Source organism: Lissotriton helveticus, chromosome 3_1 (assembly GCF_964261635.1).
Source record: "Lissotriton helveticus chromosome 3_1, aLisHel1.1, whole genome shotgun sequence".
Taxonomy (NCBI): Eukaryota; Metazoa; Chordata; class Amphibia; order Caudata; family Salamandridae; genus Lissotriton; species Lissotriton helveticus.
The window spans coordinates 1,973,739,227-1,973,762,318 of NC_136061.1; the positions used below are offsets into that span (position 1 = coordinate 1,973,739,227).

Here is a 23,092-nt window from a genome sequence, read left to right on the forward strand (position 1 = left end):
GATCTAACTTCACATGAAGTTCACCTTCCAAAACACCCTGTCTTGGAGCACTGCTAAAAACTGAATCTCGTGGCTGTCCGAGATTGTGTGAAACCTGTTCTTTAGCCACTATTTAAATATATTTAAAATGGTTGAAGCTATACTAACTGATTTCTGTACTTACACTTTTTATCTTCTGCCCTAAGGGAAGTGGTGGCGGGGTGTAGGGGTAATGTTGATTAAATGGCCCCACCTGTTCTCCAAGCCATGGTGTTTCTGGAGAAGATTTTGCTTCATTGTATCAGTTTGTTAACAAAGATAAGATACTACACTGGTTTTGAACTGATCTCCAAAGTTTATCTTTGGAAGTTTCGGGAGGCAGAACATTAAAAGCCTCTGTGGTTGAGTTAATATTTCATTTTTTCCCTTTAAGGTTTAACCCAAATGCTAGCTTACCAACTGACAAAAAGAAAACCGGTCCATCCCCAGGAGATGTTGAAGCTATAAAGGTATATATGGATCGTTTTGGGATTTATGTAGAACTTTTCCTATCTGTTGTACTGGGAGATTTCACTCACTATTCACTTCTGCCTTTTATGCTTCATAATTGTTCAGAGAACAGAAAGTTGTGGTCTTTTGGGCCTTGGCTGTCTGGCATGTTCTAGCCAAATAACTTATTTGGATTTTTTTTAACTATTTAAAAAAAATACTCTACTCCAAGCAACGCTCCACAATTGTACAACAATTTAACTTGTATTCATTCTATTGTTTAATTGGAAAACAAACTGGAGTCGCTGTCCTGGTTGTCCAGACAGTAGATCGCACCTACACAATTTAGACTCTACAGTTGTGAGTAATTTGAAGGCTTTCCTCATGTTAGAGATATAAGTTAAGCTGGCTTTAAGTATTAAACTTTAACTAAACCACTTCTGATATGAAAGTAGATGTGCTTTATATCCGTATTTCCTCCAATACAGCAGTTTCACAACCTTCTCCTAAACTCTGAATGTTGCCAAATCTAATTTGTGTTTAGAACTATGTAGTTAGGGCAAAAATTTAAATGTTTTGTGAGGTAAAGCCAGGCAATCCAAAATCTATAGAGGCAGTGGTTTTAATGTGCAACTATAATTAATTGATTTAGATTCTTAAACTTTATTGAAGCAGTTAGTTTTGTAATAGCTTCAAAAATGAAACACTTAATCCTTTTAGTGGAAATGTTCTTATAATGATGTGCTGTGAAGATGGTCTCCTTATAAAAGATTTCATTGAAAGTCTAGTTTAAATGCTTTTTAATTTTTTGCAATCAACACAAATGCAGATCTGATCTGGAAAGATGTTGGGGTTTTTGGAAAGTTAAATAAAAGTTTTTCCACCCTTCTGCACTGCAATGCATATGAAGTAAATCTTCCTGCTCACCTCACCCTAGTCTTATTAATAAAGGAATCAGACAGCCACTTTAAGGTTAAAGACTTTAACTAGGTGTGTGATGGAATTGAAACAATGTTCTCTTAATCAGTCCATTTGTGGTTGGTTTAGCTTTTTTGTTTCTTGCACAAGTCTAGCAGTTTCCAATAAAGACTGCTTTTAAAATGTCTACCCGCTTAAATATGTAAACTTGTCTCCAATAGTCATTGGATTGGCACCCTCTTCTGTATGCATTTTGACAACTGATCATAATTACTATCCACATGCCTTTTAGTTTTATTACCGCTTTGGATGTTTAGCCCATTAAGTTGTCCGTGTACGTTCTTAGGCCAGTGACTAATTGGGGTTGGTTGGTACTAACCTCTCAAAGCTATCGCCCAGAGTTTTTGTGGCACCTTTCGCAATTGTCGTCAGGGTCTTGGGATTTAGTTATATATAGTTTGACTGTTGAATCTTGCATCACACTTTGCTTATCCTCATGCCTCTCCATTGAAACAACTAATCGCACTAACAGTGATTTGACCTAGTTAAATCGAGTAATCTAACAAATGTTTTGTCCTTGTAGTTGGGCATTGGTGCCATAGGGGAAATTTATCAAAAGAGGATACTGAGAAGCTGACTTTGTAATGAGACAATCTTAAAATAATTCAAAGCTTTCATTTGATTTGAAGTAACCCTGAGCTGCCTTATGGGTTGCTGGTGTAAACGAGAGGCAGGTCTGTAGAATACAAACTTGATTTGTGGCTGTTTAATATGTGGCACCTTTCTGAACTGAAATATCTGAATAATTGCTTTTTGTCATCTAATTAACCCTAATTTATTTTTATTTTTTGGAAGTCTACCAATGTCACCACATTCTTATTTTTGACCCCCCACCCCTTTCAGAAGTTTTTAACTTATTTTTTCTGATTGGTTAAGTGTGATGGTGATTTATTTGGTAGATTCTTCTGATTATTTGTGATATTTTGTACCTATTACAGAATGCTATTGCTAGTGCCAGCACACTAGCGGAAGTCGATCGACTAAAGGGCTTACTGCAGTCTGGTCAGATTCCTGGAAAAGAGAAGAAACCAGGTATGTATCTTTTTTAGGTCTTGGCTGACAGACAAAGCAATCTGGCTTGTTGTGAAAGACCTTTTATTGGTGTAACAAGAATACATACTGGCATTACAGCCCATACATTGCTTCTCATTGGCTGACCTTATGGTCACTGTTATTGGCTCCTTTTATTCTTTGGCGTGCTTTCTCCTTGTTTGACCATCCCATGGAGCGTAGACTCTTCACTGTCTTTGTGACTGACTTGTATACTTTCGCTGAACATTTTGGATCACGCTCTCCCTCTTTTGCACCTCTTCTGCCCTATGTTGCTCCCACATGTGATGTTTTGTTTTACTCCTCCCTCAAATACTCCCTGCTACTTCCCTCTACCCATGCTCCTTAATTGCTTCCCAGCTCCCTTGAGGACCTTTTTTTTAAATATTTAGTTTTTATATATTCTTTGTTTTGGGTGATATGTCAGTTGCCATTTACTGCAGGCCAGTCTGCAAAGCAGAAAGTGCTTTTGTGTAAAAATAAATGCTGTCCGAGGCATGTATGCTGTAGATGCACATGCTTTGTATACTCCTGCCATCTAGTGGTGGTTCCAGATCTTTGCAAGTTGTTTATCTTCGAAGAAGTCTTTCCAATCACGAGGTAAGATGACTCCTCCTTTCAGTGATAGTGCGCATGGGCATCGACTTCTTTGGTTGTTTTTTTTCCGCTATCAGTTTCTGACGTGTATTGCTGCGCTCCGGTACGAAACAGTTCTTTGGTTCCCCTCGGTGTGCAGTCCTCCCTACTCTCAGCTGTATTTTTCTCGAACATGTTTCCCTGGTCTCTGGTTATCTAATTGATCAGGAAACTCAGGCTTCGGTCTGAAGCAACAGTGACGGACCTGGGCTTAACTGCATTGGTCCATCCTTCCGTTGATGGAACAAACTCCATTCCAGTACTGTCCTCTGTGCCGCTCCAAGTACCCTAGCACCGACCTACATCAAGTTTGTTACTTGTGCCTTACACCGGAGCACAAGGAGGAAGACTACAATGCCTATATGTCGTTTCAGTTGAAGAAAACTACATGATCGTTGGGCTCAACGACGTGAAATGCAACACCAAAGCATTCAACACATTCTAGACATCTTAGGCGAAGATTCCAAACATGATGAGGTCGCAGCGTCTGCGTCAGAAGAAGAGGCCATCTCCGTCCCAGAGTCTGATTCGGAACTAGAGATTGACTTAGACTAAGACGTGCCTCCGGGACAAGGACAGTGAGTACCAAAAAACCCTTGCCCCCTCAACTTTTTCCCAAAAACCATATGGCTATGGCACCTTCTGGCCAAGGTCTGCACCGATGCAATGTTTCCGATGTTCCGCCTTCTGGCACAGCACCGAAACAAATAGTCTAGCCTTCCAGCTTGGGACCAAGTAGGCCGAAACTATTCATCTTCGGATATGAAACCCTACGGTTAGAAGGACAGATCTGGTTTGGAGCCGAAGTCGTCTGCTCTCAAAAGCAAATCTATTTTGGTGCCGAAATCAAAGGACCGCCTCTCCGAGCCTCCTGAGACGTTATCAATGCTAAATTGGACCCTAAAAAGAAAATGTATATCCATCCTGATACAGGATATCTTTCTTCCAAAGCACCAGTCAATCGCAAACATCCTTCAGAGGACCCTGCAGACAAAATCCCTCTGAATAAGGACCTGGCCACAAGCCCTGTTTATCCTGCCCGCAATCCCCTCCACAATTTTCTCCACATTTACCACAAGATCCCTTACACATAAGCCCTCCGGGATCTCCACATACTCAGCCTGAAGGGATTAATTTATTTTATTTGAAAGGTTTTCTATAGCAAGAACAAGACCCATAATGGTATCGGAGCGCTTTACAGGTGAGCGTAAAAGAGGAGACCTAACAATCAAACAGGGTGGTAAGGAGTGCAAGGGCAGAAAAACCACTATATCTGCATGGAATACATAAATATAAACAGTTTAGGGTATGGAGAATAAAAGAACAAAAACTAAACTAAGCATGTTACAAGGACATGAAGGATTAGCATGGGGAGAACTGAGCATAAAAAGAGTACAACAGTGCATCAAATCAATACGATACAAGTACAATAAAAGTAAGACAGGTAAAAACCTTCCTTTTTGAAGTTAATAGTAGAAGGGACCGTCCTGATTTCCGGAGGCAGGGAGTTCCAAATTCTCAGGCAATACCTGAGAAGGCTCGATCATCAATTCTTGATTTACGGAATTTGATGCTTCAGCAGAAGGGTGCTGGTACTTCTGGGGTATATAGTGGGGTGTTGTAGTGTAAGGCTTTGAGTCATGCAAATTTTTGTTGTTGTTGTATCCTTGCTTCGTAGGGGGAGACCATTTAAGATTTTAATCTCCGGTGTAATATGGTGGTATCTTTTTGAACCAGTGAGGAATCTGGCAGCAGAATTGAGAGGCCAGAGTGGTAACATCTTTGATCTCTGGAGTCCACAGAGGTTTGCGCTACCGTAGTCCAACTTGGAGATCACCAGAGATTGCACAGCAGAATTGAAGTTGTTGGTGGGCAGAAAACGTTTAATTTTCCTTAGGATGCTAATTGGGAAATTAGCTCCCCTGGTGAGGGCGGCAATATGTTTCTGCATGTTCAGGCTCTTGTTGAGCATTATGCCCAAGGAACTTGTGGAGTCAATGATGTGAGGTATGCAGTTAAGAGCTGTTAGCGGATTCATCCATTCATAGATGACCGGGGAGTGGTTGGGTGAGGTGATTAAGAGTAATTCAGTTTTCAGAGCATTACATTTGAGATGGTTTAGAGTTAACTAGTTTTGGGCTTTCAATAGGGTAGAGTTGAGGGCACTGATCTTATCAGGGGAGGAGACTTACAGGTACTGTTTGGTATCGTCAGCATACATATGATAGTGGATATTGGATAGTTTTAAGATTTCAGTTAGAGGCTCCATGAACAAGTTGAAGATAGTTGGAGAGAGTGTGGACCCTTGTGGAACCCCGAGGTGGACTGAGAAGGGTAAGATAGAGATTGGTTGACCTTGAATCTTTGAGTTCTATTGTGGAGAAAGGATGTGAACCAATTGAGGACGTGCCCTGAAAACCCCATCCTATGTTCCAATAGGTCGAGTACGCAGCCATGTTGTACTGTGTCAAAAGCTGACGATGGGTCAAGAAGGATTAGAAGGCAGGAGTCGTTCTGATCCAGCATTTTGAGAGCATCATCAACAATGTGGGTGATGGCGGATTCTATACTATGGATCAGACCATGTTTTTGGCCGTGCACAACCTAAATGATAATCCACACTTAGAATGGGTCTCGTGCTCCAAAGGATGACTCCCCGCTCAAGAGGACAATATAACAAGAGGTAGCACCAACACAGATGTGGTGGTGTCTCCTTGGGCACTGATATATGTGCTGTAGGACAATAGCTAATTTTAAAGTGAAACAATATAAAACATCCAATGTTCTTATATTCTTTTATTGGCCGTAAATGATTTATTCATCAGTTACTGCGTCCAGGTAAAACGTGAATTAATGCTTTTTTTCACTCCTGGGTTTCCATTTTACATTTTTTCTTTCATTCCCAATGCATTTCGGCTACTGCCTTCATCTGGGGAATATCTGGTAAGAAACACATTGTGTATATCACTAACAATGAATATACCACTGAAACCTATCCATCACCTAATGTGCATTTTCAGGAAAGTGAGATGTTAATGTGATTGTGTTTAAAAATCCGTGCAGGCTCGAAACGGTGCAAAAAGAAAATAACGAGAACATATGTTACCAAAGGAGCGTATCTTGGATATCACAAATGTAAATGTGTTCGAATTAATAAACATGTTTAAGTCAAAAAATCGTGCTTGAATCAAAAGAACGTGGCCTATAGTTAAGACGGTGGTGAATGTATAGATACAAACGGTGGAAACGTACACAGAAGTAAAGTGAATAGCTGTACCATGACCATGACGGAACCCAGATTGGAATTGGTCTAGAAGTTGGAAGCTATCTATGGTATTGCAAAACTGAAGGTGGACTCATTTCTCAATGAACTTGGCCATGGTCTAAATGTTGCAGATAGGGCGGAAATTGTTAAGAATGGGGGTAACCTGTCCAGCTTTAAGAGTCTTGGATAGAGCATTGAATCAGTGAGGCATAGACAATCTTGCCCCAAAGCTGGAGTAGGGATAATTTGATCTCCTTGAAGAAATTCGATGGAAGACGGTAATTTAATTGATTGGTTGGTTTGTGTTGTGAGCGTTTGGAGAATGATGTTATCGTCCAAGATTTCGAAAGCGCTCCAAGAGGTGTTGTTCTGGAGGGTAAGAGCTGGAGCGTGAGATGGTGCTAGACATTGAGGGGGGTATGAACTGATAGGAGGAGAAATGGGCAAGCGCTCCAAAGCAGACTGCAACTCCAGTTCCTTCTTGGATGTCTTTCCGATGAAGAAAGAGGAGAAATCTTCACAATTCGGCAAGGACGTGGTCCGAGCGGGGAAAATGTTGATTTTGCTGTTCGATTGGGATTTAACAATTTCAAATCGTTTTGGTTTTTTTTGGCCTGGTGTTTTTGTTTTTTTTTTGGTTGCTAGGTTCTCTTGGTTTATGAAAGTTAGTTTGCATAGCCTTATGTGTTTGTTATAGATGTTCCTAAGTGATCTAAGATGTTTGAGGTGAGCAAGGGATGGGGAGTATCTCCACAGTCTATCCGCTTGTCTCTGGTTCCTTCTCTCGGGGTTTAGACTGCTGTTATACCAGGGCTTGGAGACTTTGGAAGGTATTCTTTTTAGCTCTAAAGGGGCTACTGAGTCTAGAATGGTTGGCCAGTAAGAGCCATCTGAAGCGAGGGAGGGTTATGGGAGGATCGTGTTTTGACTGGCAATAAAAGAGGGCACATTAAGTGGCTGTATGCGGACACTGGCGAGTGGGGTGGGGAGTGTCTGACTACTATCTGGGGTTGGAAGTTCAGTACCGGACTGTAAGGAAGATGAGTCTATGATGATGGTTTTGGGCCTGTTGCTAGAGTTGTGGTAGCTCATGGGTAAGGAAGGGGTGAATATTAGATGGTCAGTGGTGTAACGCAGGGCTAGCTACTCTGCAGTGGGAGTGAGGGCAGGTTTGGCGCATGCTAGGGGGCTGCTCAGACTCAGTAGTAGGAGATGATGGGTTAGTGTCAGGTAAGCAGATATCATTAGAAGAGTGGAGGTGGAGAGGGAAGGGACAGGAAGGCCATCTTGGTTGGGGACGGATGTGGGGTGAGGGACCAAGGAATGGCAGGAGGGGTATGATGGTTTCGGGTGGGGGCGGATTACATGTTTAAGTTTTTTATGATTTGGGGGGGGGGGGTCAGAACAGGTCAAGGTTGTGAGTAGAGGATTGAATAAGGCTAGTTCCATTATTGTAGAGGGAGATGATGGCTTCAAATTTATAAGCTGGTGAGTGGGCATCTATGATTATTAGACCATGGGAAGTTTGTTTGGATGTGGGGATTGTGAATAGTGAGTATAAAGCGCTTCTCCATTGTGCGCACCTTTGGGTATAGAAGATAAGATCACAGATTAAAGCTCCTCTTATGCAGAAAAAAGGATCCGAGATGAGGGTTTCTGGGTGTGATTTAAGGAGTCTGTTTAAAATTTTTACCTGTGTTAGACAAGTTGGGGAGGGGATATATGATTTTATACGCGTTAGGTCTGTAGGCTCCAGGTGCGAGAGTGAGACTGTGGATAAATTGGTATCCATATTGAACTTAGTGGAGCTAGAGGGGGGTGGAAATAAGTGTGATGCAAGTAACTTGAAAATGCTGTTTCATAGGAAAGGGGTTACAGAAATGAGGAGTGCAAAAAGAGGGCCCCGGAGGCGCTGGGAAGGTAACAGGCAAGGGAAGACCCTAGGAAACTAGGGATAGGATGAGAAGAGGCATCATTGATTAAGATGCTCATTTGCTTGTAGACCCAAGGAGTTACTACACCATTGACCCTCCGTTAGGTACTGACCAAGACCTCTACACTGAAACACCATGACCACCGGATGATAATGTAGCTTATTGGGTACTTATTGCTAGAGAAGCAGAGTACCATGGGTGGCTTTACATAAAGAGTCCTTAGAGGAAGACTTTTTATTTGAAACTCTTAGGTTTACACACAGGTAAAGTCAAACACTCCCTATGCTAAAGGGCATTATGAGGCATTCAGATGACCTCTTCAAAGACCCTGTGCAAGCACGTATTTTAACTCCGAGTTGATAAGAAATATAAACCTTGTCCATCTGATCCTGGCTTAGTCAAAGGACAATTAACACTAGATTCCCTAGTGGTGTCCAATGCTTGCAAAATGGCTAATTAACAAACATCTGTTGATGCACCTCACCCAGATAAAGAATCTAAGCTTCTAGATGCCTCTGGGAAACAAGTGGCTGCTCAAGCTGCAAACCACTGGTGCATCGCAAACACACACGGCCTACTAGCAAGGTACGACTTGGCACACTGTGATGAAATTGAGCAACTGCTCCAATATCTCCTAGACAAACACAAAAGCAAGGCACAAGTGTTAGTTCAGGAGGGCAAACTCCTTTCTAACTCATCTATCAGATGTCCTCTAGATGCCGCTGACACCGTTGCTATGGAGATAAATACCAGCATCTTCCTGAGAAGACGTGCATGGCTTAGGATTTCGGGTTTAAACTCTTAAGTACTGCAATCCTTTTTAAACACCCCTTTGGACAAGCAACACCGGTTTGGTCCTGAAGTCGATCAGGATTTAGAAAAAATGAACAACCAATAGGTCTCGCCTTTGGGAGCTTCTGTGTTTAGGCAGAACTTTTGGCTATGTTGTAGAGCATTGTGGCTGCTGTGCATCATGTTGAAAGTTATAATCAAAAGTGTTAAGCATTTTTGTTACCTCCGAGGGGGTGCTGTGATCTCACTGAGGGAAGGCTATTGGGCTGTGCTCACTGGACTGAGGGGAGCTGTGGTGAGCCGGCTGAAGGAGCCTGCGTGTCTGAACAGGGGCGCTGTGTGGCTGTGCTCACTGCATTGAGGGGAGCTGTGGTGAGCAGGCAGAGGAGAGCCCGAGTGTCTCCGAGGGAGGGGGGCACTGTGATCTGACCGAGGGGAGACTGTGCTCTCCACAGGGAGGAGAGCTGTGGTGAGCCTGAGGGGAGCTATGGGGCTGTGGTGAGCCGGCTGAGGGAGCCTATGTGTTAAAGGGGAGGGGCCGCTGTGATCTCACCGAGGGGAGTCTGTGAGGATGGCAACCTATTCGACCGGGCACTCTTAGGCCACTACTGGGCTCTGGTAGTTTAATCACGGTAAGCCTGGACACTCTGGTGAGCTGACGTGGGGAGAGAGGAATTAATTGGTGAAACCTGTGCTGGGTTCATTGAGTGAATCTTTAAGAAACGCCCTGAAGGAACCTCCAGAGCTGCTCCTTACTGAGCCCCGTGAACAGTGCACTTCACACTTCTGCCCTCACACTGCGGAGCGCCATGTCCCGGACACGATAACCGCACCTCTGTTGTCATTACGTACGACATGGAAACACTTGACACGGGGGACGGGAGATTGCTTGTCCCGAACTCCACAGCAAACACTGCATGGAAAGTGGCATCGGGAGAAGCTGACCCAGAGCAATGGCTGAGGGCCGCCCAGGAAGCAGAGTTATTGCAAGAATCAAATTGCGGGGATAGGTGGTAGCACACATGCTGGCTGCCCATAATGTGGGCGTGAGAGGGGAAGGTCGGTGTCTCCGACGACCCAGTGAGGCTGCGACAGAGAAAGAAACTATGAGAGACTCAGCCGCTCAGAAAGGTGAAGTAGTCTGGCATCTGGAGGAAGAGCAGTGCAAAATACCCCACAGCGAAGCCTTGTAGGTAGGGAGCTGGAGGGGTGGTCAGTGAAAGGGAGCCAGAATAAAAGATAGATACACACTGAGGAGCACAGTGAGAGATCCACGTAAAGACTAGCAGAGAGCACCCTCAGGGAAAGTAAAAAGCAATTGTGAGCCAATAAAATCTAAGGTGAAGAAAGGGAGAACAAACAAGCCGCCTTGCGCTGAAAGGAGGCAGCAGGGGGAGGGGAGAGAGGAGGGGGCCTGCACCGGTTTCCCTTGCGAGAGCGAGCAGTAACTATCTGTTAATGGTTTCAAAGCTCGCTCCCGCAAAGGAATCGCCAAACGTGTACGCGTTGCCGTTCAAAGCAATGCAATGCATGCACGTTTTTGGCAGAAAAAGGGAATCTATTGCTAAAGGTCTCCTATGCAGCACATGCGTGGCCTAAAAAGGACACAGGTAGCAAAGTGAATGAGTACACTCCAGTCTCCGTCAAATAGAGGCTCCTTTTGCTGCCTCTTTTACAGAGGGTGCAAAGCCACATCTTCAGGCCCAAATACTTCCTCGTGTAAAGGCAACACTCCAATCCTCTCACTCTAGATGTTTTTATAGAGGAGTATATAGTGCTAACAATTCCAAAGGTAGGGGTAGAGGTGCCGCAGAATTGAACTTCCCTTCCATTCTCCCAACAAACCATGATTTGCCAACATTCCCCCCCTGATTGTTTAACTCCTGTTGGGGAAAGACTTCAATAGTTTCTCCCCATTTGGCAATCCATAACATCCGACAAATGGGTGATCTATCTTATCCAACATGGTTATTGCCTGGAGCTTGCCACCAATCCTCCAAATATTCCACCTCACACTCACATAGTGTCATCAGTCCACTTACAGTTACTCCAACAGTAAGTACAATCTCTATTCGAAAAGGGAGCCGTAGAACCAATTTCATTACAGTACTAAGGCAGTGTTAAACCTGTACATACACTCCCAACAGGTGCTTCCACTTCAACAAGGCGATTTTATGTTCACACTAGACTTAAGGCGCATACTCATATTCCGGTCCATCCAGCACATTCAAAGTACTCCCATTCAGAGTAACTACTGCTGCCCGAGTATTTATCAAGTGTCTAGCAGTAGTAGCAGCTCCTCTCAGAAGACAACAAATTCATGTCTTCCCGTACTTAGATGGCTGGTTCAATAAAGCCATCAGACGTGTCTAAAACACACTCAGACCATGCTAAACGTACTCCACCGATTGGGCTTCGCAATCAACGTGCACAAGTCTCCTCTACAGCCTTTACAAATAGAATCTTATCTGGGAGCAATTCAACACTTACACGGCTCTAGCCTCTCCCAGTGCAGCCAGAATTTGCAATATTCAAACACTGTTAATGCAGTTTCAGGCCAATCAAACCTTAACAGCCAAAACTTTTTATGCAACTGTTAGGAATGATAGTGTCCTGCATAGCAATAGTGCCTAACGCAAGATTACACATGCGTCCTCTACAGGAATGCTTAGCACGTAAATGGAATTAGTCACAGGGTCAATTAACGAATCTCGTGTTGTAGACCGCCACACCCATCGCTCCATTCAGTGGTGGAACCCACAAAAAATTAATCAAAAGGTTTTCCCTTCATCTTCCCTGTTCCACAGATTGTGCTGACAGCAGTCTCCTCTCACAGGTTGGGGTGCTTATCTCCACAATTAAAAAATGAAAGGTCTCTGGGACAACGAGCACAAACGCCTCCACATCAACTATCTAGAGCTTCTAGTAGTATTTCAAGCCCTGGAAGCTTTTCATTCTCCTCTCATAGGCAGAGTTGTCCTTGTCCACACGGACAACATGACAGCCATGTACCATGTAGGTGGGTGGGGGGGGTTGAGCGTGGGTGTCACATTTTCTCAAACCATCTGGAGCTGAGCAGTTCATCACAAAATTAATCTTCTGGCAGAACACCTTTCAGGGGTCAACAATCAGAACTTCATCCCCAAGTTCTCCTTCCATACTTTTAACAATCGGGATTCCCACAAATTGATCTGTTTGCCACACGGGACAAAGTAAATTGCCTAAATTTCACCTCCAGGTTCCCACACCCTTGCTCCAAAATCAATGCCCTGTGGATCTATTGGTCAAAAATATTTGCTTACACTCCTTCTGCCCAGTCCTTTTTCGAATTTGAAAGCTTCAAACATCGCTCACACAGATTTTGGTAGCTCCAACATGGGCCAGTCAACCATGGTACACCACACTTTTGAAACCCTCAGTAGTTCTGCATCAAAAACTGTACCTCAATTCCAGCCTTCTTACTCTGAACCATGGAGAAATCAGACGCCCAAACCTCAAGGAGCTCAACTTACCGATTTGGCTCCTGAAGCCGTAGAGTTTGGATACTTTCTCAAGGCCGGGTCACCCCCTTGCTCCCCACGCCTGCTGCTCGCCAGCCTCCTTGCCAGCCTCCTTGACGCCGACACCGTCGCCCCCCGAGCGGCCCAGCCACTCGCCACTTTTCCCGCCGCTGGCCCCCTGCGGCCCTGCCCACCACCGGCCCATTGGCCCAGACGCTAGCCCAGCCCAGCTGACCCGCCCTCCCGTCCCCCTTCTTATGACGCCCCCAGAGCGACCGCGCAGCGGACGCGCGCAGCGGGAGCACCGATTGAGCGCCGAAGGTGCGTCAAAGGTAAGGCCGTCTGCGCCTGGACCGCGCCCAGTGCCAGGGCCCCTGGCCCCCGCTGACGGAAGCCGACCCGACGGACCTACGACGCCACCGAACTCTACGCACTCAACGCCGGAAGAACCCCGGGGTGCTACCGAGCCACCCCGAGACGCACCCACGGACCCTTCTGCTGCAACTCCTGCAAGTTCACCTGCATCCAGACCTCCGCTACACCAGCACCGACCAAGACCAAGCCGAACACCAGCAGCACCCACCTGAAGTGCATCCTGCTCAACACCCTCTCCGTCCACAGACACGCCGTCGAGCTCTGGAACCTGCTCGACACCACTGCACCGGACGTCGCCTTCCTCACGGAAACCTGGATGAACGCCTCTTCAGCGCCCGACATCGCCATCCCAGACGGCTACAAGATCATCCGAAGGGACCGCATCAACAACACAGGAGGAGGCGTCGCCATCATCCACAGGAACACCATCCGCATCTCGACCAACACCGACGACACCCTCGCACCCGCCGAGCACCTTCACTTCCAGGTCCACATCAACCCCAAGACCACCCTCAGAGGCACCCTCATCTACAGACCCCCGGGACCACGCACACAATTCAGCAAAGACATCGCCGACTTCATCAGCCCGCACGCCCTCTGCTCTGCTGACTACATCCTCCTCGGGGACCTCAACTTCCACCTGGAGAACAACAACGACCGCAACACCACCACCCTGCTGGACAACCTTGCAAACCTCGGACTCAAGCAGCTGGTGACCACCCCCACCCACTACGCCGGACACACACTCGACCCCGTCTTCTCATCCAGCAAGGACATCGCCTTCAGCCACGCCACCGGACTCCACTGGACGGATCACAGCTGCGTCCACTTCAGCTTCAGAAGGACCACGATCCACCACCACCACCAGCAACAGGTTGCACGCAGAAGCTGGAACAAGATCACAGCCGACCAACTTGCGACCTCCCTGAACATGAACCCTCCCACCAGCACACCGGACCCAAGCCAGGCGGCCACCAACCTCACCAAGTGGATCAGCCACTGCGCAGACGACCTCGCCCCCCTGAGGACCCCGCCTAGCAGACCCGGCAGCAAGAAAGCCCCATGGTTCACCGACGAACTCAAGAATTTCAAGAAGAACTGCCGAGCCCTCGAGAACCTGGCGCAGAGACCCAACTCCGGACAACATGGCTGCCCTCAAGCTCGCCACCCGAAAGCACCACCAACTTATCCGCGCCACCAAAAAAAACGCATTCAAGGAACGACTGGACAACAACGCACACAACAGCAAGGAACTCTTCAACATCGTCAAAGAGCTCTCCAACCCCAACGCCGGAAACAACGACATCACCCCTTCGCAAGACCTCTGCAACTCCCTCGCCTCCTACTTCCACAACAAGATCGCAGACATACACAACAGCTTCAGCACTCAACCGACGCACGCCACAACCGAACTCCCGCCCCCCACCACCACCCTCCGCGCCTGGACCCCGATCAACACCGAAGACACCATCCGCACGATGAACTCCATCCACTCCGGATCTCCGACCGACCCCTGCCCTCACCACGTCTTCAACAAGGCCGACGCTGTCATCGCACCCCACCTGCGGGACCTCATCAACACCTCCTTCGACACCGCTACCTTCCCGGAGAGCTGGAAGCACGCCGAACTCAGCGCCCTACTCAAGAAGCCTTCAGCCGACCCCACCGACCTCAAGAACTACCGCCCCATCTCGCTGCTCCCATTTCCTGCAAAAGTCATCGAGAAGACCGTCAACAAGCAGCTGGCCGCCTTCCTCGAGACGAACGGATCCCTCGACCCCTCGCAGTCTGGCTTCCGGGCAAACCACAGCACCGAGACCGCCCTGATCGCAGCCACCGATGACATCCGTGCCCTGCTCGACAACTGAGAAACAGCGGCCCTCATCCTCCTAGACCTCTCCGCGGCCTTCGACACTATCTGCCACCGTACCCTAGTACAGCGCCTCAGCAACGTCGGAGTCCAGGAGAAGGCACTGGAGTGGATCATCTCCTTCCTCGCCGGGAGAACACAGAGTCCGCCTCCCTCCGTTCAGATCGGAAGTCATCTGCGGCGTCCCTCAAGGCTCCTCGCTCAGTCCAACCCTCTTCAATGTCTACATGGGCCCCCTCGCTGACATCGCACGCCAGCACAACCTCAACATCATCTCCTACGCCGACGACACCCAGCTGATCCTCTCCCTCACCAACGACCCCGCCACCGCCAGAGACAACCTACACGAAGGGATGATAGAGGTAGCCGAATGGATGAACAGCCGCCTGAAACTGAACTCTGACAAGACGGAAGTCCTCATCCTAGGATCCTCACCCTCCGCCTGGGACGACTCCTGGTGGCCCCCCGCCCTGGGCAACGCACCCCAACCCACAGACCACGCACGCAACCTGGGCTTCATCCTGGACTCCTCCCTCTCCATGACCAGACAAGTCAACGCCGTCTCCTCGTCGTGCTTCAACATCCTGCGCATGCTACGTAAGATCTTCCGGTGGATCCCCACCGAGACCAGGAAGACGGTCACCCAGGCCCTCGTCACCAGCCGTCTGGACTACGGCAACTCCCTTTACGCCGGAACCACCGCCAAACTCCAGAAGAGACTCCAGCGGATCCAGAACGCCTCAGCACGTCTCATCCTGGACATCCCCCGGCGCAGCCACATCTCCGGACACCTGAGAGATCTGCACTGGCTCCCGGTCAACAAGAGAATCACCTTCCGACTCCTCACCCACGCACACAAAGCCCTACACAACCAAGGCCCGGGATACCTCAACAGCCGCCTCAACTTCTACGCTCCCAAACGCCAGCTTCGATCGACCGGCCACGCCCTCGCCGCCGTCCCCCGCATCCGAAGAGCCACCACAGGAGGACGGTCCTTCTCCTACCTCGCCGCCAAGACATGGAACTCCCTCCCGACCCAGGACCACCTCGCCTTCAGGAAGCAACTCAAGACCTGGCTGTTCGAGCAGTAGCGGACCCCCCCTCCCTAGCGCCTTGAGACCCTTTGGGTGAGTAGTGCGCTTTATAAATGCCGTGATTGATTGATTGATTGATACTTAAATCTGCTTCTAGACTGTATGACTATTCTAAAAGAAGCAAGAAAGCGAACTAAGAGAGCTGATTATGCAGCAAAATGAAAACCATGTTCTCTATTGTAATGACAAAATGAATCCTCTGGATGCTTCTGTTCAAAATATTGTTTGTTACCTTCAACACCTACAGCAAACTAATCTAGCTTACACATCTATTCAATTGCATCTTGCAGCAGTGGCGGCATATTTTCATAACAGACAGCATTTATTTATGTTCAAACTCCCTATGATTAAAGCCTTTATGGAAGGCTTAAAAAGAGTAATACCATCCAGAATACCTCCGGCACCAGTATGTTATCTCAACATTGTATTTACAAGACTCATGGGTCCACCATTTGAACCATTACACATTTGTCCTTTACAGTTCCTTTCGTGGAAGGATGCGTTCCTCATTGCAATCATTTCATCAAGGAGAGTTTGTGAGCTTCAGGCATTCACCTTAGAAGAACTCTTCTTTCAACTTCATAAAGATAGGGTAGTTCTTCGCACCAACCCAAAATTCATCCCTAAAGTAGGTTCTGCTTTTCATTTTAACCTATCAGTTGAGTTACCAGTGTTCTTTCCTCAACTTGATTCTGTAGCAGAACGAGCACTTCACACACCTGATGACAGAAGAGCATTATTGTATTCTATCGAAAGGACCACATTTTTCCCGAAAACAAAGCAACTGTTTGTTACATTTGCACCACCTCGCACCACCTCACAAGGGCAATCCTATCTCCAAATATGGAATTTCAAGATGGGTTGTTAAATGCATTCAATCTTGCTATGTAAAAGCTAAAATAACTTTATCGATACCCCCTAGTGCGCATTCCACTCGCAAAAAGGGGCATCTATTGCTTTTTTTTTTAGGTAACATTCTTATAGCTGACCTCTGTAAGGCAGCAACATGGTCTACACCACACACATTTATTAAACACTATTGTGTGGATGTATTAGCATGCCAACAAGCCAATGTAGGGCAGGAAGTGCTAAAGCCACTCTTTCAGACCACTGCAACATGTACTGGTTAGCCACCGCTTTGAGAGAATACTGCTATATATTCTATGCAAAGCATGTGTATCTACAGCACACATGCCTCAAACAGATTGTTACCCAGTAAGCATCTGTTCTTGGCATGTAGAGCTGTAGATTCACATGCACCCTCCCCGAACAACTGTAGTTGTTGCGGTTCTCATTATTTACATTGCATACGCATGGACTTCTCTTTACTACACTCACTCCATTCTCACCCTCTTGCGTGACAATAATCTAACAATGTTGTCGATGCCCATGCACATTATCACCAAAAGGAGGATTCACCTTACCTTGTGACTGGAAAGACTTCATCATAGAAAAACAACTTGCAAACATCCTGACCAAACACTAGATGACAGGAGTATGCAAAGCATGTGCATCTACAGCTTTACATGTCAAGAACTGATGCTTACTGGGTACGTAACATAATCCTTACCTATCCTGGTGACGTCCTCCATCTTCGACTGGCAAACAAAGGAAATGACGCCCCCATTCTGCTGGCTTGCACATGTATGGTGCCGCATGTGTACGAATGATGTAACAGTCATTGCTCGCTTTCCTTCGCCAAAACCCCCTTCACCCTCTTGGGCGCCCAAAACAATCAACTCAGGCTACATCATCTTATGTAATGTGGGATACATACCAGTTTATCTGGGATGTATGCAAGTACTTTTGTACATGAATAATCGCATTACGTCACCCTGTTCATGCACCAAAATATGGTAGTCTGGCTGCCGCCAACATGTTTCTGTACTTTTCAGTGATAAGATGCCAGAAGACATTCTGCCAATTCATCTCTGATCTAATCCCTTAAACATCAGGCTGAAATTAAAATGTTAAGCTGATTTATTCCCAGAGGTTAAGTACACAGGAATCGTATTATGAATGCTTTTTAAATATATTTTAGGCTCTGATTTTTGCATGCCTACATGCACCATTAACTGGTTTCTTCTATTTTAGCATTTGAGCTGGTGACTTTCCCTGACAAGTATATTTTATGAATGCTCTGTCTTTTTCTCTGTACAGGCCCAACAGTGGATGTTGCAGAAGAAGATCTAGAAGAAACAGTAACTAACGGATCATGAGGTGTTGAATCGTTTGTAAAGTGTACAGTACAGCAGTCAGAAGTGTTTTTGTTTCCTTGTTTTGTATTACCCTAAATATGGTTTTGTTAACAGTGGATATTCTTTGTTTTAGAATTGAAACTGTGATGTAATTGTAAATGTTCATTTAATAAACTTCTTGTATTTTCCTTATTTTTGAGTCTGTTTAGTGATCATTTTAGTTATATTACCATTTTAACCTAAACATTTTAGCATGGTATTATAAATGTACCTGGACAGACTGTTACTGCTTTCTGTAGCTCACAATGCCCTTGCTTTCTGTTTGAGAGGGTCACAGCATTAGCTATACCGGAGTAAAGTTTCTATATTTACATTTTTCGTCTTTACTATAATGCTGCTTCTACTGGGCTATCCTAATGGTTGTCCATTCATGATTTTCTTTGAACAAAATGACTGCGAGGATTTTTGTGTCTGTTTACTGTTTTGCTGTTCACAAAGGCAAATTGCAGATTTTCATAAGATAAAACTCCTGTAATTATGGTTTTGAAGCATGATTGTCTGTCTCATCCATGTATGTGGTATATTCTGTGGAGGTCCAGTAGAACCCAAGAACTCTACCTAAAGTATTTAGTCATAAAAATTGTATTTCATTTTCAACTAAGCGTTCAAGCTGAAGCTACCTGCAAAAGTGGATGCGGCTACTTCAAAGGCGTAGGCAAAGTTTATCATCTTTAAAAAAAACCTTGGTGGATTACTACAGTTTAAAATAAAACTTAAGTCCAAAAAAGTTTATTTAAATTAAATAAAACCATAAACATTTTGCATATCAACACAATGACATTTCAATCCAGTTAAAAAGATGAAATAAAAGCTTTGTGGGTCTTACTAACAAATGTTTGACAAAGACCAACAATAATTCTAAAATCGTGGAGTCCTTCTGCTGCTTGATGATCATTTTAGGTATGTTCCTCCAGCGCCTTATGTTATCACTCCTGTGTTTCTGAAACGGAGTGCAAAGGTGCAAACTGTGCTATAAAATGCAAATTTGAAACTTCAATTGAAGTGGTACATCTGGCTCGGATTGTTTTTTTACTAAAATCTAAGTGACTGTTGACCCCTCAGCTTTTAGCAACATTTTCTTTTAGCATTAATTTTATGAAAGATGCAGTCCCTGGGGGGGAAAGGGGCGGGGGGGGGAGGGGAAGAGTCCTTTTATGCAAAATAATAGTGTATGACTGCTGTAGGAAACTGGCTCCGAAAAAGTATTTTTTATTTATTTTATTTTAGCGATTTATAAAGCGCCTGGTGACCGAGGGCATCCCCGCGCTATGATATTTATGGAGACCAGAGGACAAATAAGGAGGGACTTTATTTCGGGAACAGCAGCGTTTTCAGTTTTTTCCTAAAAATCAGATGGTTGGGTTCAAGCCGAAGGGTGAGGGGGAGTGCATTCCATCTGGTGGATGCTTTAACCGAGAAGCAACGGCCGCCAGTACGTGTCTTCCTGTGTCTGGGGACATTGGCCAGGTTCTCATTCTCCGAGCGAAGGGACCTGGGAGCCTTGTAAGGCGTAACCATGTCTCTCAGAATAGCAGGGCCAGAACCATTAAGCAATTTGTGTGCAGTGCACAGGGCCTTAAATTCGACCCTTTGGCGTATTGGAAGCCAGTGGAGAGCCTGAATTGCTGGTTTGGCTGATACTCTGGAAGGGAGATTTAAAAGTAACCGGGCAGCAGCGTTCTGCGTGCGCTGGAGTTTAGCCATGGTAGCTTCAGGGGCTCCCAGGTATACCATGTTGCTGTAGTCCAGCCGCGCCAGCACCAAGCCCTGGACCAGGAGTTTCCTGGATAGGGGCGGAAGTAGAGGGAGGATCTTCCGAGTGGAGCGCATTAGGCCAAAGCAGGTCCCTGCTGTCTTGATAGCTTGAGTTTTCATCGACAGCTCGGGTTCTAGCCATACTCCTAAGGTCTTAATTTCTTGTTTCGGGGCGGGGATTTCCCCGAATACATCTGGCCAGACCGATGTAGGGATGGTGGTCCATTGCTTGCCCAGAAGCATAACTTCAGTCTTTGAGCCATTTAATTTGAGTGATGACTCGCACATCCAATTGTGGATATTTTTAAGGCAGTTTTGCAAATTGTCCGGGTGTTTGTCCAGTTGGGAAAGTGAGACGACTAATTGGGTGTCGTCCGCGTAGCTTACTATTTTAATCCCAAAGGGGGTAACCAGGGTTGGGCTTAGTGATGACCCCTGAGGGACCCCGCTCGTGAGGGGGAGGGTGGCAGAATGGAAATTGCCATCCCACACCTGGAACGAGCGCTCTGAGAGGAAGGACTCTATCCAGCTGAGCGCCGAACCTGTAATCCCTGCAGCAGCCAGCCGATGAAGTAAGACACTATGGTTGACTGTGTCGAAGGCTGCGCTTAGATCCAGGAGGATCACTGCCACTGATCCTCCTGAATCCAGGATGCACCTCGCCTCCTCGATGACGGCGAGAAGGGCGGAGTCCGTGCCATGGCCCGGGCGAAACCCGGTCTGGGACTGCCGTAAGATGTTGTTGGCTTCTAGGTACTGTGATAGCTGGCCATTGACCAATTTCTCGGCCATTTTACTAATACAGGGGAGGAGTGAGATTGGCCGATAGTTCGCCATGTCGGCTGGGTCCAGCTGGGGTTTCTTTAGGAGTGCTTTAACAACTGCACTTTTCCAGCTGGGGGGGACCGAACCTTGCGAGAGCGATATGTTTATGAGCTCTGTGATTGTGGGCACGATGACCGGTGCTACAGTTTTAAGGAATCTGATGGGGGCGGGATCTAGAGGGGAGCCGCTTTTCATTTTGGCCATAGTAGTGTCTACCTCGTTCCTTGTTACTACCTTAAAGCTAGTGAGCTGGGGAAGCGGGCTTCTTCCTGAGTGATTGGTGGATGCCTCCTTGTCCAGGTGGTTTGATAGGCCGGGAGGGGGCAAAGAATTTAAGATGCGGGCGATTTTGTCATTAAAATAGTTTGCCAGCTTGTTACTTCTGTCCGCCAGGGGTGTGTTGGATGAGGGTGGGACAGGTCTTTTCAATAACTCTTTTACGATGAGAAAAGATTCCCTTGCTGAGTTAGTGGAGTTTTTAATTCTTGTCATAATGGGAGGCTTTCACAAGCTTCAGGGTAGATTTGTATGTTCTTACCGACCGCTGATAGGCATCTTTGCTGGCGTGCTGCCAGTCTTTCCTCCATAGCCGTTCTGCTTTCTTGCAGTGTTTACGGAGAGTCCGGAGTTCCGGAGTGAACCAAGGGGCAGATCCTAGTTTCCCATTCTTATCCTCGCGGGTTTTTATTGGGAGGATGGAGTCCAGAGACGTGGTAATCCACTCCCTGAATTTACTGTCTGCAGTGGTCGGATCTTCCGAGGGGGTCGGGGTAGTCAAGTTCAAGGTTCTGGCCCAATCCTCTGTGGATATTCTGGCCCATGCTCTGTCCCTAGTGTAGGTGGTGGGTTTATGGGGTTTCTTAAATGCTCCTGAAAGGCTGAAAGGGACCATGAAGTGGTCAGTCCATGGGAGGGGGAGGGACTCTGTGACTTTAAGGGTGAGGATATTAGTGAACACCGGGTCAAGCAGATGGCCTTTGGTGTGCGTAGCTCCGGAGTTTGAGAGGTGAAGGCCATATGCCGCCAGTTCTCCAATCAGATCGGCCGCCCCTGAATCTAGGGGGTCGTCGAAATTAATGTTAAGGTCCCCTAGTATCGAAAAGTTGGTGGTGGAGTGGGCCTGAGATGCAATAATATCCAGGAGTGCTCTAGAGAAGATGCCCGGATGGCCAGGGGGACGATAAATTAGGAGTCCTGATAGAGAGTAGGTCGGTCCTACCTGGATGGTGAATTGAAGGCTTTCGGAATCGATGATATGGGCGTCGTTAATTCTGCAGGTAAGATGGTCTCGGTGAATGATCGCCAAGCCTCCTCCTCTGCCCGAAGGGCGGGGCTGGGACTGAACGAGGAAGCCTGGGGGAGTAGCTAGGACAACATCAGAGTCCGAATGGTCTGTAAGCCATGTTTCCGAGAGGAACAGGATGTCCAGCTCATGGTCTTCTATTAGATGATTAATTAGCAATGCATGTCTAGGGAGTGAGCGACAGTTCAAAGTGGCCAATTTAAGAGCTGAGGGCAGAGCAAAGTAAGGTATAGTTTGAACAAAGTCCAGTGCATTCCCAAAGGTATAGCCGAGGCTAAAGTAGATAATACCTGACTCTTTTGTGGTAGTGTGGTTAAGCAGCCCTGCTTATCAGGAGGGTAGTGTTAAGTACTTAATGTACTCAATCAGGCAAGAAATGTTCTCACACACTCAGTCTGAATCCAGACCAATTGTGTGTATAAAAAGTAGGTTTTGTTTGTAGAAACAAGATTTAGTTTGTAGCAGGTAAGTTATATTTTTCATACAATGTTACTTTTCAAAAGACGGCGAGCACTTGTTTTGTAGGAACATTCAGATTACTTTTTCAGTTGGAAAAATGCTTTGTAAGCTTTTCAAAATCGCTTGAAATTACTTCTTCCTTACAGTGAGATTACTTTTCTAGTTACAAATTCATAACAGTCTAAGCAACACAGGACACTAGGAAACAGTTGAACTCTTTTCAAAGCACTAAGTTACTTTTGTTGCGGTACAAGACCGCTCAATACTTAAAAGAATTTTCAGGTACACCCATCGTTAGGTCCTATAGTGAAGACGAAGTGTTAAGTTTACAGGTGAGCAAAATTGTTTTAGGATTGGAGTTTTTGGGGGTAAAACCAAGGTTCAGGTTGGCACTTAAGGAGTAGACCAGCTGCACTAGGGCAGCTGGGTGCAGTGTGCCAATGTTAGCCAATGGGGTTGGGGGCACCTTGTTTGGGGACTGCTCACAGGCAGGCCACTCTGTCTCAAGAGCCAAGCTCCTAGACTTAAGG

General features: G+C 46.4%; 1 protein-coding gene across 1 annotated transcript in view; it reads left to right on the top strand.

Moving 5' to 3' along the window:
* Window positions 1–18,352, top strand: part of SNRPA1 (small nuclear ribonucleoprotein polypeptide A') — a 78,868-nt gene extending 60,516 nt beyond the window's left edge. Inside the window, exons 7-9 of the mRNA XM_078683098.1 lie at window positions 413–488; window positions 2,385–2,478; window positions 18,123–18,352. Of these exons, the coding sequence (XP_078539224.1) occupies window positions 413–488; window positions 2,385–2,478; window positions 18,123–18,181 (229 nt within the window). The 3' untranslated portion in view covers window positions 18,182–18,352. The remainder of the gene's footprint in view (window positions 1–412; window positions 489–2,384; window positions 2,479–18,122) is intronic.
* The last annotated feature ends 4,740 nt before the right edge of the window (window positions 18,353–23,092 follow it).